General features: G+C 38.0%; 1 protein-coding gene and 1 pseudogene across 1 annotated transcript in view; both read right to left on the reverse strand.

The window, feature by feature from the left end:
* Positions 1 to 17,746, reverse strand: part of GAS2 (growth arrest specific 2) — a 139,874-nt gene that overhangs the window by 68,826 nt on the left and 53,302 nt on the right. The window contains exons 5-6 of the mRNA XM_018043608.1: positions 14,276 to 14,339; positions 241 to 382 (exon numbers count right to left, since the gene is read on the reverse strand). Of these exons, the coding sequence (XP_017899097.1) occupies positions 241 to 382; positions 14,276 to 14,339 (206 nt within the window). The remainder of the gene's footprint in view (positions 1 to 240; positions 383 to 14,275; positions 14,340 to 17,746) is intronic.
* On the reverse strand, positions 1,796 to 4,691 carry LOC102182382 (annotated as a pseudogene).

Raw genomic sequence — 17,746 nt, forward strand, 5'->3', positions numbered from 1 at the left:
CCTAAAATTTAAGGTACTACTCAGCAGAATTAAGTGATGCTGTACTTTAAATAAGATAAGCGGCTAAGTTTTGAATCTTGAAATCAATTGCAGGACTATAAATTTTCTCATAGGACTCTAAAAGAAATTGCAGTTACATTGGAATAGGTAGAGGTGAGACAGAGAGGAGACTGAATAGAATGAGTTTTGAAGTTCAAAAAGGAGCAAGTACTGGTAAGAAACCTGATGGATTTTACTTACTGCATCATCCAATAAGTTTCCTGTACTCTTTTTTCCAGAAGACTTTGAAGAAGGAGAAGGTGAAGGGGAAGGGGCGGAGAGTGTTTCTTCTTGTTCTATCTCTTTTTCCAATTTTATCAAACCAGGAGGCTCCACACCATACCTTTTTAAAAGACACCAGACAAGTAAACATGCATAATTTATAATGATGATACACTTGACATATATTACATTCAATTAGGAACACCACAAGACCAAGCTGCTAACTTTTCAAAATAACATTAATTTTTTTCTGGCATTCTGATAGGTACTTAAATTGTCACCCTTTTGAGCAGGAAGAAAATTTGTATATATATATATATATATATATATATATATATATATACATACATACATACATGCACATACATAAATATACATACATATACACACACACACGTTTACATGTTTACAGGTATATGTGCTTAGTTGTGTCTCTTTTGTGACCCCATGGACTGTAGCCTGCCTGGCTCCTCTGTCCATGGAATTGTCCAGGCAGGAATACTGGAGTGGGTAGCCATTTCCTCCTCTAGGGGATCTTCCCAACCCAGGGCTCGAACCCATATCTCTTGCAGTTCCTGCTCTGCCAGGCAGATTCTTTACCACTGCACCATCTTGGAAGCCCTCCTGGTTCACAGACTGTGTCTTTTCACTGTCACCTTGTGTGGCAGAAAGGGTAAGGGGTCTCTGTGGGGTCTCTTTTATAAGAGCACTAATCCCATTCATGAGAACTCCGTCCTTATCCCCAAAGCCCTGCTTCCCCATATCATCATAGCAGGCATTAGGTTTCAACAAACTATCTGGGGGTACACAAACATTAAGCCCAGTATAAAGTCCTAACTTCTAGTACCCCAGAATGTGACTGTATTTGCAAATAGAATCTTTACAAGGAGGTAATTGACATAAAATGAGGTCATTAGGGTGGGGCCTATTCCAATATGTCTGGTATCTTTATAAGAAAGGAAATTTGGACACAGACAAATACAGAGAGATGTCCATGTGAAGATACAGAGACATGACCATCTACCAGCCAAAAGAGACACCTCAGAAGAAACCAACCCTGCTGACACCTTGACCTCAGAACTGTAAGAAAAGAAATTTCTATTTAAACCACACCATCTGGGGTACTTTGTTGAGGCACCCTAGGAAACTACTGCAGTCAAGAATTTGCCAAAGTTTCATTAGTCACTGGCATACTGCTATAATTTTTAGAGGAAACCTATACTCTAGAACACCAAAAATGTTAAATTTTAAGTCAAAATATCTGTTAAGCAGATTTTTAATTCTCAATACATCATTTTATAATGAAATATCATTAACATTTTAACATAATTTTTTGCAACACTGAATAATTCTCTGGAATTTATCTACTATACTTTTTCTTTTCTAAATGAGGTTAAAATCTGTTAATAGTAAAAGGAGATTTATACTTTATAATATAGTATATAGCATATAAATAAAATCTTAAAAGTATTTAATAGTTAATTATATCTCAAATTTAGTACTTAATGAATCAGTTTCTATATAGCGCTTTCAATCACTTTCTATTAATTGCTTGCAAAATTTGCAAAAGTGTAAAAGAGGTTGAGGATATCCAAGTAAAGGCTGATAGCAGCTAATACATATTCCTCAGGTGACAGCCTATACATCAGTGAGTATGTGTCATAGATGATGAATCTGCAGAAAAGAAGGGCTCCTAGAGCAGCCAAGGGGCTTCCCAGGTGGCGCAATGATAAAGAACCTGCCAGCCAGTGCAGGAGATGCAGGAGACATGGGCTTCAATCCCTGGGGTAGGAAGGTCCCCTGGAGAAGGAAATGGCAAACCACTCCAGGATTCTTGCCTGGAGAATCCCATAGAGAGAGGAGCCTGGTGGGCTCCAGTCCCCGGGGTTGCAATGATTTGGACACAACTGAGCACTAAGCACACATACCCAGAAGCCACGACCAGCTGCACAGTTTCACCATAACAAAACATCTTCAAGATTCCTGACAAGAACAAAATCCACAAACCAGAAAATAGGCCTGCTCCAAATTTGCCGCAATCTCTCTTAGATTGCAGAGTATACACAGTTGAATCAGGAAATACTGCATGGGTCAGTATAAAATCTTGCAGGACAATATCTACATCACAGAAAGTAACAATGAAGGCCACAGTCAGCGCTTCCAACAGTATAAATACAAAAAGCAGGTATGGGTTAAGGGGATGCTTATGTCTGTTTAAAGTCATGTCTAAAATCAGACCAAAAGATCCAAGAGAAAACACCAAAATTAAGGCCAGACTTTTATGTACAAAGGTCCATTTGGTATTTAAAAAAATGCAGATGTCATTGTAGTTAAGTTAGTTACAGTTATATATGAAAATATACAGGAACAGACTCATAAGAACATACAAAAATAAATTAAAAGACTCCATGTAGTACATTGATGAGTCAATAACATGAATTACCATGTAAATTTTGTCTTCCAATTTCAGATTTACTAGCTTTAATGATATTAGTGCTGTAACTGAACTCCTATTTTGAATATAAATTTTTTAAAGATGGAAATAAAGTCAGAGTTAAGTTGAAAACAGCAAACTTTCCAAATAAAAGTTCTTAAATGAATTTATAGAGAAGAAATTCACTGTTAATTGTATACCTTTATGGACTCAGAATAATGTAGAATGGGTTATACAGCATTATCAATTATTCTCTTAGGAACAACATAATGAAAGAATTATAGTGTTAGAGAGAAAGAAAATGAACACAGAGGAAAAAAATAATTTAAAATGACAAAATGGTAAAATTATATGCTGTAAATTATAAATGTCACAGCAGTTTAAAGACAGAGATATAGTTGTTAATAGCATTCATCCCTCTCCTAATCATATTTTCCTTAAATATGAAATTGATTTGATTTCCTCAGTGCATATCAATTGTATATTATAATGCCTAGATGGAGGAGACCAAAGATAATTCAAGAGGATCTTTGAGTTCATGTAGTTATATCCTTTCAGTTTTATAGAATAAATAAAACAGACCCAGAGAAAATACAGAACTAGCTAGGAAAAGGACAAAGACACAATACAGGTTTTTTGGCTTCAGGTTTTCTTGGATATTTTATTTATTTATTTTTTATTTTTATTTATTTTTTTTCTTGGATATTTTAATCAGGTGATCATACATTAAAAAGAAGAGGAAAAAGTCACTTGGCAATTAAAAAAATAGGCTATGGATTGTCTACAAAGTAAATAATCTATATAGAGAGAATAAATACGCTGGCAATATGTCCAGTACCTTAGAGTGACTGAATAGTATATTGAAAAAACATTGTTAAATGTAGAAGTTTATATTGTCAGTCTCCTGTTCTAATGGTTTGTTCATTTAGCTGACGTTACACTCATGTCAAGTGCTCTTTGAGAGCTGGAAAACATACCAGAATTTGGTACAAAACAGTTTAAACTGGCACAACTCAAATAATAATTGCTGTTTTGATAACTGCTTCTAGTGAACAGAGTAATTATTAGTTACATAAATCATTAGCGAATAGACTTTAGGCACTATCACATTTCAAAGCTTTTAAACAGATTAGCCAGTCAATAGGACGTTTGTAGAAACATGCAGTTGACTGCAGATTCTGTAACAGTAGAGACCACTGTCTGATCCACAGCCGCCACAGCAGGTAGTGCAGATCCTGGCTCACAATAGCTACTTAATAGCTACTGTTTGAATGGGAAACAAACTCTGGATTCTCCTACAACGTGTTCAGGTTCCAGAAATGAAGCAGAGTTCATTGTTTTGGATCTTTAAATGTGTATCACTTTAATAAAACATACCAACATTAAATGTAAATAGGTGCCTTACCCCTAAAAAGTGTTCTTCTAGAAGACTTTAAACCTTATTCAAAACTAAAATACATTTTTAACTTTCTAGAGCTCACTAATTACACTTTACTCAACCCAGTGTCTCATACTGTTGACAAGTACCAACAATATTCACTTGGAGATCCAGGTATCATTCTTCCCTGAGGCAAACTTGAGCTAACTGTGCCATTAACCTATTCTTTAAATTTAGCAAATCACCTAACCTCAAAGAGTCTGTTTTCTATCAGGAAAACAGAGATGAAAGTGACCTGTCCTAGCGGTCTGATGTAGCAGAAGAGGGGGAGAGAAGGGGGAGGCGGGAAGGAGGGAGGAAGAGGAAAGTGAAAAGAATAACTGTAAACTGAACATCTTCCATGTGTCTGTACCATTGGGGCATCTTGATATACATCATTTCTGAGTCTCAGTTTTATTTCACTAAACAGTGAAAATTCTAATTCCTGTGTTTCAATACAGTTAGAAAGAATAAAAACAGTATCCATTACACACCCAGTACCACACACAGGGCACCACCTCTGAAATGGCTATTGGTAACTGATGTATCAAAGCTTGCACAACCAGGAAACTGCAACATTGAGGTCCTTTTGCTGAAGTTTTAATTTTTAAAAAATATATTATTCCATCCAATGATATAATGAAACAGTCTCATAATTAAGATGTAGTTTTATTTATTATGAGAAATGGGATACTCCTGCTGTATCCGTAAACATGGATGTCACAATCATCAGCAATTCCAGTCCTTTAATATGAGCTCCTGAGGCCTAAGGGCACTCAGGAAGGAAAGGATTACCTGTGTGCCAACAGCCATTAGACTGCAACCCCAAGGAAGCTCAGGATGTGAAAAACAGAATACTGGCCCAGATAGCTGAGATGCATGTGAAAGCAATGATTTCAGTGAGCCCAGACTTTTGCATCTTCCCATAAAAAAGAAAAACACTAAATTCCTTAACCTGAGATATCTGGCTTCCTTTAATTAAAAATAATCGTTTGATGTTCAGACTGTGTGTGTGCGCTAAGTCGCTTCAGTCATGTCAGATTCTTTGCGACCCTATGGGCAGTAACTCGTCAGACTCCTCTCTCCACGGGATTCTCAAGACAAGAATCCTGGAGTAGGTTGCCATGCCCTCCTCCTGAACCAGGGATTGAACCCAGGTCTCCTACATCTCCTGCATGGGCAGACTGGATCTTTACCATGGGCCACCGGTAAGCCCACGATGTTCAGACTACTTGCCCTTTGGGGTAAAACTTCTATATAACCTGGCCCCTCCCCATTCCCCCTTGGAGCAGTTCTCTCAGAGTCACTTGAGATGTTGTCTCCCAGCTATGAAATCCTAAAATTCCCACCACATAAAACGTAACTCTCAGCTTTTAGGTTGTGAATATTTTTTAAGTTTACAGTATTGTTAGGTTACTATTGTCTGTATCCTTTACCAAAACCTCACATCAGTTCAGTCGCTCAGTTGTGTCTGACTCTTTGTGACCCCATGGACTGCAGCATGCCAGGCATCCCTGTCCATCACCAACTCCCAGAGTCCACCCAAACCCATGTCCATTGAGTTGGTGATGCCATCCAACTATCTCATCCTCTGTCATCCCCTTCTCCTCCTGCCCTCAACCTTTCCCAGGATCAGGGTCTTTTCAAATGAGTCAGCTCTTAGCATCAGGTGGCCAAAGTACTGAAGTTTCAGCCTCAACACCAGTCCTTCCAATGAACACCCAGGACTGATTTCCTTTTGGATGGACTGGTTGGATCTCCTTCCAGTCCAAGGGACTCTCAAGAGTCTTCTCCAACACCACAGTTCAAAAACTCACATAGGCTTCCTTTAAATTAATTTTCTCAGAATTGTGGGATAGCAGCAATATCTCAGTGCTGAAGCATAGCAAAAGTTATAAATTAATTTTTGCTACTAACTCACTGGATGAACTTCAACAGGCAATCCTTTTTAATCCCTCTAGACTTATTTAAATTTTTAGTTCCAACAAGGTATAACATTTTGTTATATTTAATGTTCTTAAGAGAATAACAAACTGGGCAGTGATGCTAGAGGAATTTAACACACTAGAATTCACAGCCAATTAAAAGTCAATCATAAGTGAAAACATCATATTGGAAAATATAAATTAGGTCAATTGGAAAATATGATTTCATTTGTAATTGTAGGTGGATTCATGCCACCTTTTAGAAACAGGTTGGTTGGGTTGAACAATTTTTTTTCCTGTTAATATTTTAATCAAATGAAATAATATGAAAAATGTTATTAAAGTACCAACAGGTTCCACTCCATGTCTGAAACAAAACAAAGTTTGAATAAAGTAGAAAACACCACCACACATGGAAAACTGTGCCCTGGAGATTTTTCTTTATCTGGGAATGCTGAAAATTAGCTATGCCACTGAACATAGAAAATCAACACTAAGCCCCAAATCTCTGCTTATACTGGCTTTTGAATACTTCAAGCTGCATAAGGTACAGTCAGCCAATCCTGAAATACACACTTAAGTACGACTCATTGGCTTCCTGTCTGTCTGGAGATGTCAACAGGCTGTAAATCATGAAATTCCCCTTGGGTTGGGGCCCTGCACCTGAAGCCAACTTAGTCACTAAAAGGTCTTTTTTTGGCTCTCCAAAAAGCTGCTTCATTCTGGTTTCCATGATTAACCCTATCCCATGCTACATTTTGATTTTGTCTAAACGGTTTTCAAAAATGTATACTGTTGTCTATTCTCATTCAACTACAAGATCTCAAAGCTTTGTAGGAGAAGGAGCAACTGTTGCTTTCAAACTGAATAAGGGTCAAATACTGTTGTCTAGGGTTTCCCTTGTGGCTCAGCTGGTAAAGAGTCTGCCTGCAATGAGGGAGACCTGGGTTCGATCCCTGATTTAGGAAGCTCCCATGAAGAAGGGAAAGGTTACCCACTCCAGTATTCTGGCCTGGAGAATTCCATGGACTGTGTAGTCCTTGGGGTCGCAAAGAGTCAGACACGACTGAGTGTCTTCCACTTTCACTTTCACTGTTGTCTATTCTCGCCCAACAAAAAGATTTCAAAACTTTGTAGGGGAAGGAGCAACTGTTGCTTTCAAACTGAATAAGGGTCAACAAAAGACAGCAAGAAGGTTGGATCTGCTAAAACCAAATCTTTGTATCTGTATATCCCAGTGATACGAAAGTAGGGAGAATACTGAAAGGGCAGTGTCATATTATCATTTTTGGTCTCATTCAAAAAGTGCTAGGGAAAGGGTCTTATGGTTAATAACTTTATGATGAGATCTTAGAAATAGACTTTACATTTTTCTGACATAGGCTACAACTTTTGAGATTGGTCTAGATGAAATAATTGAGCCCCCAAACTAAGCCCTGAACTAGAAAATTTACTCGAACTATTTACCAGATGATAATTTTCAAAGAAAAGACATCTGGGGTCTATTTTATTAGACCTGGCTGCTGCTGCTAAGTCGCCTCAGTCGTGTCCGACTCTGTGCAACCCCATTGACAGCAGTCCACCAGGCTTCTCCGTCCCTGGGATTCTCCAGGCAAGAACACTGGAGTGGGTTGCCATTTCCTTCTCCAACACATGCATGCATGCTAAGTCACTTCAGTCATGTCCAATTCCATGCGACCCCATGGACAGCAGCCCACTAGGCTCCTCTGTCCACAGGATTCTCCAGGCAGGAATACTGCCATTTCCTTCTCCGATTAGACCTGGAGGGATAAAGTTTAGACATTCCCATTTCTTAAGGCATATAACAGATCACTTAAAGATTCTTGCAAGATAGTTTTTGCCCCATTTTTATTCTGCTTTAAAGTCTGGATGGAAGTTTCACTCAAATGAAAACAAATTTTATTCTTAGCAGTAAGAGTCAAGTTCTTTAAATAGGATGAGTTAACTAATCAGCCTGGTGTAAGAATATTTTCTTTTAAGTAACATTTCATTATGTCACGAGTTAAAATAGGAGGAAATATTCACAAAGTATATTTCTTTTGAATGGTCATAAATTTTGTTCAAAACGAAGCACTCAAAAATAAAAATAAAAAGCTTCCCTCTGATGTTGACTATTCATCATAGCCCCAAACAAAATTAACAAAAGTTCTTTTTTATTTTTATCATAAAGCTAATCTTAATTTTTCAGTCTTAAAAAAAGGCTGAATTCACAGTAACTTTTTAAAAATAATGAATATCAAAACACTCATTAAATAGATTTTTGAGGTTTTACTGACCTGTTTTTGCTGAGTGTTTTATTTTGCAGAAGGCAAACATACATATTTTACATACAGAAACTGACATGATTTCTGAAATATTAACGGAGGGATTTCACAGTGATGATACCTCTTTGTAGTTGAAAATAAAGGGAAGTTTTACCCATGAGAGCAAAAATAAGTGGTCTCATTCTCCCATTTCAGAACTCAGAGAAGTCCACAGCTCTCAAGAGAGCTTCACAGAGGAACCCAGGCAAGGAATATGGCAGAGAATTAGAAACTTCTAGTTAATCATTTCTGAAGTGATGTTGATGCTTTTAAAATGACATTTATGTAATCTTGAGAAATAAATATTTAGGATCAAATATAAAAAAGCATTATCTATCAGTAGAAAAAACACAAAATTCACAACATTGTGTTGGGATTTTGTCATAGTCAAACTGCATCTGTTGTGTGTACAAATTAATGTTGTGATTCTTGAGAGCTCTCCAAACATCACTTCTAGTCTTGGTTAATGCTGTCTTAATTCAATAATGCTGTCCTAATTCAACATCATGGAAAAGTAAAAGGGGAAGGAAGCACCCATACAAGAATCTAGATAAAGGTTTACTATATCAAAACAGAAATTTTGGCGTAAAATAAGGTGAGAATGATGAATTTCCCCTTTTTTTTTTTTTTGCCTTCAACTATTATGCTTCAACACAGGACTAAGGTAATGTTGTTTGGGTGTACTGGGTGACTGTTTTTAAAGTACAATTGAACTTCCCCTAAAATTTTAATAAAATCTTCAAATGTGTCCAAAGAGAAACTTACACAGACATTTATACTTAAATGTTCATTCTATCCATTTGGGTATTCAGCTGTTTAACTTTAGGCTGCATACAACAACCTGAATAATCTTGCAGCCTGTTTTCTCTTTTTCAAGGTAAGTGTACAATATTTCATAGCACTCAGGTAGGTAAGGAAGATAAAAAACAAAATTTACAAATCGAACACTGTAATGTGTTGTTTTAATCCTTCAATCACTGCTTTGTGAAATAAGTAAAATTTTTATAATGCAAATAATCTCTGCTTTTACTAGTACACATGGTCATAACTGTGCTTAGAAATGTAGCCACCCATTCTTGTCAAGAATAATGATAATGAAAATAATAATAATAAAGGCAGAGGACACTTTTGGAGGTGATACTGCATTTATGACATAGATTGTGATGATAGTTTTGTAGATGTATACTTATAACCAAACTCATCAGGTTGTTTACTTTAAATATGTACAGCTTTTTGTATGATAATCATATACCAATAACATGGCTTTAAAAAATAAATGGAGCAACCCCAAATCTCAATTTTAAAATATTTGAGGAAAAACACAAAACACCTTCAAATTGACCAGGCCATTATGCTTCCCCTTCCTTAACCAAGATGTTATTTTAAATACTATGGCAAGGGCTTTTTCACGCCAGACTCAGAGCTGGAGGAAAAGTGATTTCTAACAGGATTTTGTCATGGGGTGGCAAACTTTTCCTTGGGTGACTCTATCATACTAAAAATTTTTAGTTCAGCAGGATACCTAACAGAGTATTCAGTTAATAGCATAAATTCAAAAAATGAATCCAGAAAATAAGTAAATGATGTACATTAAACAGCAGGAAAATGAAAACTCCCAGCTAATTCTGTAGAAAGTGGTCCTCCTTCTTTTTACCTCTATCAGTTCAGTCGCTCAGTCATGTCCAACTCTTTGCAGCGCCATAAACTACAGCACATCAGGCTTCCCTATCCATCACCAACTACTGGACCTTGTTCAAACTCATGTCCATCAAGGCAAGTGATGCCATCCAACCATCCCATCGTCTGTCATCCCCTTATCCTCCTGTCTTCAATCTTTCCCAGCATCAGGGTCTTTTCCAAGGAGTCAGTTCGTTGCATCAGGTGGCCGAAGTATTGGAGTTTCAGCTTCAGCATCAGTCCTTCAAGTGAATATTCAGGACTGATTTCCTTTAGGATGGACTGGTTTGATCGCCTTGCAGTCCAAAGGACTCTTAAGAGTCTTCTCCAATACCACAGTTCAAAAGCATCAATTCTTCGGTTCTTAGCTTTCTTTATAGTCCAACTCATCCATACATGACTACTGGAAAAACCATACCTTTGAATAGACAGACCTTTGTTGGCAAAGTAATGTCTCTGCTTCTTAATATACTGTCTAGGTTGGTCATAGATCTTTTTCCAAGAAGCAAGCATCTTTTAATTTCATGGCTGCAGTTACCATCTGCAGTGATTTTTGAGCCCCTTCCCCTGCCCTGCAAAATAAAATCTGTCACTGTTTCCATTGTTTCCCCATCTATTTACCATGAAGTGATGGGACAGGATGCCATGATCTTAGTTTTTTGAATGTTGAATTTTAAGCCAGCTTTTCACTTTCATTAAGAGGCTCTTTAGTTCATCTTCATTTTCTGCCATAGGGTGGTGTCACCTGCATATCTGAGGTTATTGTTATTTCTCCTGGCAATCTTGATTCCAGCTTGTGCTTCATCCAGTCTGGCATTTTGCATTATTTATTCTGCATATAAGTTAAATAAGCAGGGTGACAATATACAGCCTTGATGTATATGACACTATACTCCTTTCCCAATTTGGAACCAGTCTGTTGTCCCATATCTGGTTCTACTTGTTGCTTCTTGACCTGCATACAGATTTCTCACGAGGCAGGTAAGGTGGTCTGGGAGTCCCATCTCTTGAAGAATTTTCCAAAGTTTGCTGTGATCTGCACAGTCAAAGGTTTTGGTGTAGTCAATAAAGCAGAAGTAACTGTTTTGCTGGAATTCTCTTGCTTTTGCAATGATCCAACGGATGTTGGCAATTTGATCTCTGGTTCCTCTGCCTTTTCTAAAACCAGCTCGAATATCTGGAAGTTCACAGTTCATGTACTGTTGAAGCCTGGCTTGGAGAATTTTGGGCATTACTCTGCTAGCATGAGATGAGTACAACTGTGCGATACTTTGAACATTCTTTGGCATTGCCTTTCTTTGGGATTAGAATGAAAACTGACCTTTTCCAGTCCTGTGGCCACTGCTGAGTTTTCCAAATGTGCTGGCACATTGAGTGCAGCACTTTCACAGCATCATCTTTCAGGATTTGAAATAGCTCAACTGGAATTCCGTTACCTCCACTAGCTTTGTTTGTAGTGATGCTTCCTAAGACTCACTTGACTTCACACTGCAGGATGTCTGGCTCTAAGTGAGTGACCACACCATTGTGGTTATCTGGGTCATGAATATCTTTGTTGTATAGTTCTTCTGTGTATTCTTGCCACCTCTTCTTAATATCTTCTGCTTCATGCCCATCTTTGCATGAAATGTTCCCTTGGTATCTCTAATTTTCTTGAAGAGATCTCTAGTCTTTCCCACTCTATTGTTTTCCTCTATTTCTTTGCATTGATCACTGAGGAAGGCTTTCTTATCTCTCCTTGCTATTCTTTGGAACTCTGCATTCAGATGGGTATATCTTTCCTTTTCTCCTTTGCCTTTAGCCTCTCTTCTTTTCTCAGCTATTTGTAAGCTATTTCTCAGCTATTTGCTTTACCCCATAACAACTTTCAGAGTCATGCCTATTTGACCCACATATTTAGATTATCAAAGTAACAAAATGGAATATGCCATTTCAGAATATTCTGATGATATAATTAAAATAAACAAGTACACAAAAAAGTTTTCTGCCTAATCTAATACAAAGGAACTCTAGATAACCTCTCTTTTATTTGAGCATTTCAGGACTAGCAGCTCATTTACTGAGATTCTACTTTGTGTGTCTTCCTCCCTCTTATATTTTTTGAACTTGTTATTGGAGTATAGTTGATTTACAATGTTGCATTAGTTTCAGGCATGCAGAAAAGTGAGTCAGTTTTGTATATATATGTAAAACTCCATTCTTTTTAGATTTTTTTCCCATATAGGCCATTACAGAGTACTGAGTAGAGTTCCCTGTGCTAGACAGTAGCTTCTTATTAGCTGCTCCTGCTGCTGCTAAGTCACTTCAGTCGTGTCCAACTCTGTGCGACCCCAGAGACGGCAGCCCACCAGATTCTGCCATCCCTGCGATTCTCCAGGCAAGAACACTGGAGTGGGTTGCCATTTCCTTCTCCAATGCATGAAAGTGAAAAGTGAAAGTGAAGTCGCTCAGTCATGTCCGACTCGTAGTGACCCCATGGACTGCAGCCTACCAGGCTCCTCCGTCCATGGGATTTTCCAGGCAAGAGTACTGGAGTGGGGTGCCAGTGCCTTCTCCATCTTATTAGATAACAATTTTATATATAGTAGAGTATATATGTCAGTCCCAATCTCCCAATTTATCCCTCCCACTTTATTCCCTGGTAACTATAAGTGTTTCTACATCTGTGACGCTACTTCTATTTTGTAAGATCACCTTTCTCAGGGATATCTGCTGAACCCAAAGACTCAAGGCTGAGCCCTCTCACTCAAAGCTGTTTGTCCCACAGGCCAGCAGGATTAAGCATGGTGGAGGAGTAGTTTAGCAGAGTCTTAGAAGCAACAGGTACCTTTGTCTTGCTCCCTCTCTTGGGTTCTTGATCCAGAGCCCAAGATAGTGGCGGAAGGAGAGTGGGGTCCTAAGGACTGTCAGACACTATGAACTAAGCCTGAGTAGTAGAGGCTTGAGCGGATAGAAGACTAGAGGACCCTCTCCAGAGGCTGTTACACAACAAAGCTGGGAAACTTATAGCAGGGAACAGGGGCATCCCTAAGTATCTCAAATTGATTTTTTCACTTCTTGTTGAGTGGAACCTCATTTCTATTTAATGTAATTGCTTTTAAATAAAAACAATCTTTCTCTCATCCAATTACTATGGCAAAGTAAAATCCATACCTTATGAACAATTTGTTAAGATTGTGTTGACTATGATGTTTTAAAGAATGTGGGATTACTTCTGATTACAATTGATCTGTTGGATCAAAAAAAAAAAAGGGCTATTTATTGACAGCAAGTTTTCTGCCCATTGCTGTAATTTCCTGATGTACACACACCTTGTATTTTATTTTCCGTGATTTTCTTTATAGCCTTCCCTTTGAGAATTAACACAGAGAGCAAGCTCTTACTTTATCTTATTAATTCATCTTATCTCAACACTACAAGTATATCCTGGACTGGATGAGAAAACATCACCTAATTAATTCTGAACTTTTATCTTGCATCAAGATTTATTCAAATATCTTCTTTTATAATTCTTTGGGCTCTGTAAAACTGATAGAAGCCTTTTTTGATGAAAGGAAACCAAATCAAGACAGCTGGGCTAATAAAGTCCCTTCCCCTGATTATTTAGCTATGGTTATGATTTCTACAAGTACTTTTGGTTTTTCTTTTCTAGAAGAAAAATATTCCAAAGATGTCTCTATATATGCAGGATTATATTCTATGCCTTTTTCCAATGAAAATATGGAGATAACTGTAAACCTATTCATCTACTCAGGAGTAGAAACTAAAAAGAACTGAGGGATCAGCTGCTAAATGGGGAAAGTGAGGAAAAAGGAAGACAAGAGGAGTCTGACAGTTATTAAAGACTAAACAGGAAGAGAGCAGTGAAGGAATTGGGAGACAGAGAGAATAATGGCAATCAACTTTCCACTAAGGGAAGCGTAATTCTCACATACGACTTCACGTACAATATCCTCTCCAATCTCCCAAGAAAGAGTTGCAGGGAAAACATATTCATTTAAAAGATATTTAGAAAATGTTTAGACATAGTGAGTTGGACAATAAGGTCACGATGTGAATATTGGTAGTCCATTTTTGGCTTAAATAGTTGTTCTCGAGATGTTCATACTGATCATCTTTGAAGAAGGTGCTCCTCAACACCTAAGTTAAATATCAGCAATGAAAAACCAGCAAGCTTCTGAGTGGCTTGGATACTGAGATGGTCCACATCTTACATAGCAGCAGTAGTCTGACCTACCTGGCTGCAATCCGGCCAAGCTCTAGCAAACAGAGACACACTTCTCTGGGTTGCTTGTGGAGGACTGAAAAACAAGATGAAGGTGGACACTTTTACAATAGAAGGGATTGGACAGCAGCTCAATGGGGAACATGCTTGACCCCCCCCCATCCCTCAGGGTCCCAGTAAGTGAGCTAGTCTTCATTCTGATATTCACAGAAACCGTCCTGTCCCACAGTACACTTAGATCTACTGAAGTCCTAAAGCAGTTTTCAAAACTCTTTGCCCAGCTTGCCCACCAAAAATCATGAGCCTCAAGAATCTCACTCTGAAAATATTTTCTTCAACTAGTCAATATTTGTACGTAAATATTGAAAACACTTGTAGTTATAATTCTGATATAAATAGTTGATGAATACTTAAAAACAGCAAACAGAAGACTATGAAGCAAAGGTTGTTTAAAACTCCTAACTCTATCTTCACCAGTGATTTTAGCAGAAATAATGCAATGAATAAGGATTAAAAATTACATATCACAGCCCTTTGTTATCCTCCAAACAATAATGTAAGATGAGCTCTCTGAATCTTGATGTCTTCTCCTGTTCGAATTATATTTTAAAAGGAAACACTTTCTTTTTTATTTTTTTTTATTTTTTTTATTTTATTTATTTTTATTTATTTATTTTTTTATTTTTTTTTAATTTTAAAATCTTTAATTCTTACATGCGTTCCCAAACATGAACCCCCCTCCCACCTCCCTCCCCACAGCATCTCTCTGGGTCATCCCCATGCACCAGCCCCAAGCAAGCTGCACCCTACGTCAGACATGGACTGGCGATTCAATTCTTACATGACAGTATACAGAAGACATACGGATGGCTAACAAACACATGAAAAGATGCTCAACATCACTCATTATTAGAGAAATGCAAATCAAAACCACAATGAGGTACCACTTCACACCAGTCAGAATGGCTGCGATCCAAAAATCTGCAAGCAATAAATGCTGGAGAGGGTGTGGAGAAAAGGGAACCCTCCTACACTGTTGGTGGGAATGCAAACTAGTACAGCCACTATGGAGAACAGTGTGGAGATTCCTTAAAAAATTGCAAATAGAACTACCTTATGACCCAGCAATCCCACTTCTGGGCATACACACTGAGGAAACCAGAATTGAAAGAGACACATGTACCCCAATGTTCATCGCAGCACTGTTTATAATAGCCAGGACATGGAAACAACCTAGATGTCCATCAGCAGATGAATGGATAAGGAAACACTTTCAACTGACTGAATTTTGTGAATGTGTACAAATATGTACCGTCAGTCAGTTTTAGCCATAAAATGAGCATATCAGAAGATGGTTCTTTGCAATAATATTTATTTTCTAATATAATCTGATTACTTAATAAATTTACTTTACCAGTTTCTTTGGACACATTCAGTAATGTTAACAAGTCATACTTGCATTTGCTGAGGCTACCGGAGGAGTATGTGCTGCTCATACTTTTTTTTTTTTCTTTTTAAACTAATACTAGGAAAAAAATTTAATGTTATTATATACAGTACCTAATAAAGACAACAGATATTAGGGGGAAAAGATTGTATTGAGAATGCTCTTTACATAGACACAATATCCTGATAAAAGAAAATATGAGTTTATTGATAAACTTTAGGAAAAATAGCAATATTGCTTAATCTTTTTCTGTGGGTTGGGAGGAGCCTTCCCTGGTGGCTTGGATGGTAAAGAGTCTGCCTGCAATGCAGGAGAACCAGGTTCAATCTCTGGGTCAGGAAGATTCCCTGGAGAAGGGAATGGCTACCCACTCCAGTATTCCTGCCTGGAGAATTCCGTGGGCAGAAGAGCCTGATGGGCTACAGTCCATTGGGTCCCAATATACTGATAAAAGAAAATAGTAGCTTACTGACAAACGTCAGTATAAATAGCAATATTATTTCAATTCTTTTATTTATCGTTGGCAGTGCTGGGTCTTCATTGCTGGGCAGGCCTTCCTCTAGCTGTGGCAAGTGGCGGCTACTCTTCAGTTGCCGTGCATGGGCTTCTCATTGCAGGGCCTGCTCTTGTTGCAAAGCATGGGCTTTAAGCAAGTGCACAGACTTCAGTAGCTGTGGCCTTTGGACCCGGTAGTTGTGGCTCCTGAGATCTAGAGCACAGGCTCAGTAGCTTTGGTACACAGGCTTAGTTGCTTCACAGCACGTGGGATCTTCCCAGATCAGGGATCAAACCCATGTCTCCTGCATTAGCAGGTGGATTCTTCACCACTGAGCCACCAGGGAAGCCCTGCTTCAATTCTTAAATACAGAATTTTATAATAATTTAATTTCCCAGCATTATTTCTATCCGCACCCCCCCCCAACTTAAATATCTAATTTCTTCTCTCCACAGGCTATGGCAATGACAATATTTGCCACTGACACCAGAATGGAATTTGTTGGGGCTATGTGGTGAATAGAAAAATACATTTACTTAGATTGTGAAAGTATATGATTTTACTGGGCTTTAAACAAGCGAAAATTATTATCTTGCTATAAAATGTAATCTTTAAAGCTTTTAAAATAAGTTCTAATATCATCGGCAATACTCATTAAAAAGAACTGATTATGGGAAATCTGAATTACAGAATAATTCCATTCTTGATAATATAAATTTGAGCTTCAGCTAACACTTGGTGAATTGTCATAAAACCCAGGTTGGGGAAGTCTAATATTACTTCTAACTAAGGGGCTTTTAAAAAAGATAATTAGTACCTCTAATTTCAAGTGCACCATTAGATGATTCTGGCTAAATGATACAACTTTTGATATATTAAATCAACTTCAGTGCAATGAAACATATGGACTATAATACCACATGGAAATCAATTGCAAACAGAGAACAATAACAAACATCACAAAACAAAAGCAAATAAATGAAAATCAATCTTCCTGTCTGGTTCACCAGTTTCTTCTGATTTGGACTTTTTATCCTGTCAGTGGGCTTCCCTTGTAGCTCAGTTGGTAAAGAATCTGCCTGCAATGCAGAAGACTTGGGTTTGATTCCTGGGTCAGGAAGATTCCCTGGAGAAGGAAATGACAACCCACTCCAGTACTCTTGCCTGGAGAATCCCATGAATAGAGGACCCCGGCAGGCTACAGTCCATGGGGTCGCAAGAGTCGTACATGACTTAGTGACTAAACCACCGCCACCGCCACCCTGTCAGTGGTACAAAATAACAAATCGGAAAAGGGAGTACATGAAAGTTGAGGAGAGGAAGATGTTTAAGGCCCTGCTAACACGCTCATCTTCAGTGAGAACTGTGTGAAGCAAGTAGTTAAAGCTTCAAGAGACTTGGATATAATCTCGTGGATTTTGTGATGGAAACAGTGACAAAATATGAAAATTATTAGTGAATGGACCAAACTGTGCCCATGAGCAGTCAATACGAATCACGTAAAGCAACACCTGACCCAACTATCATGATTCTTTAACCA

The sequence above is a fragment of the Capra hircus genome, chromosome 29 (genome assembly GCF_001704415.2).
Source record: "Capra hircus breed San Clemente chromosome 29, ASM170441v1, whole genome shotgun sequence".
NCBI classification, from domain to species: domain Eukaryota; kingdom Metazoa; phylum Chordata; class Mammalia; order Artiodactyla; family Bovidae; genus Capra; species Capra hircus.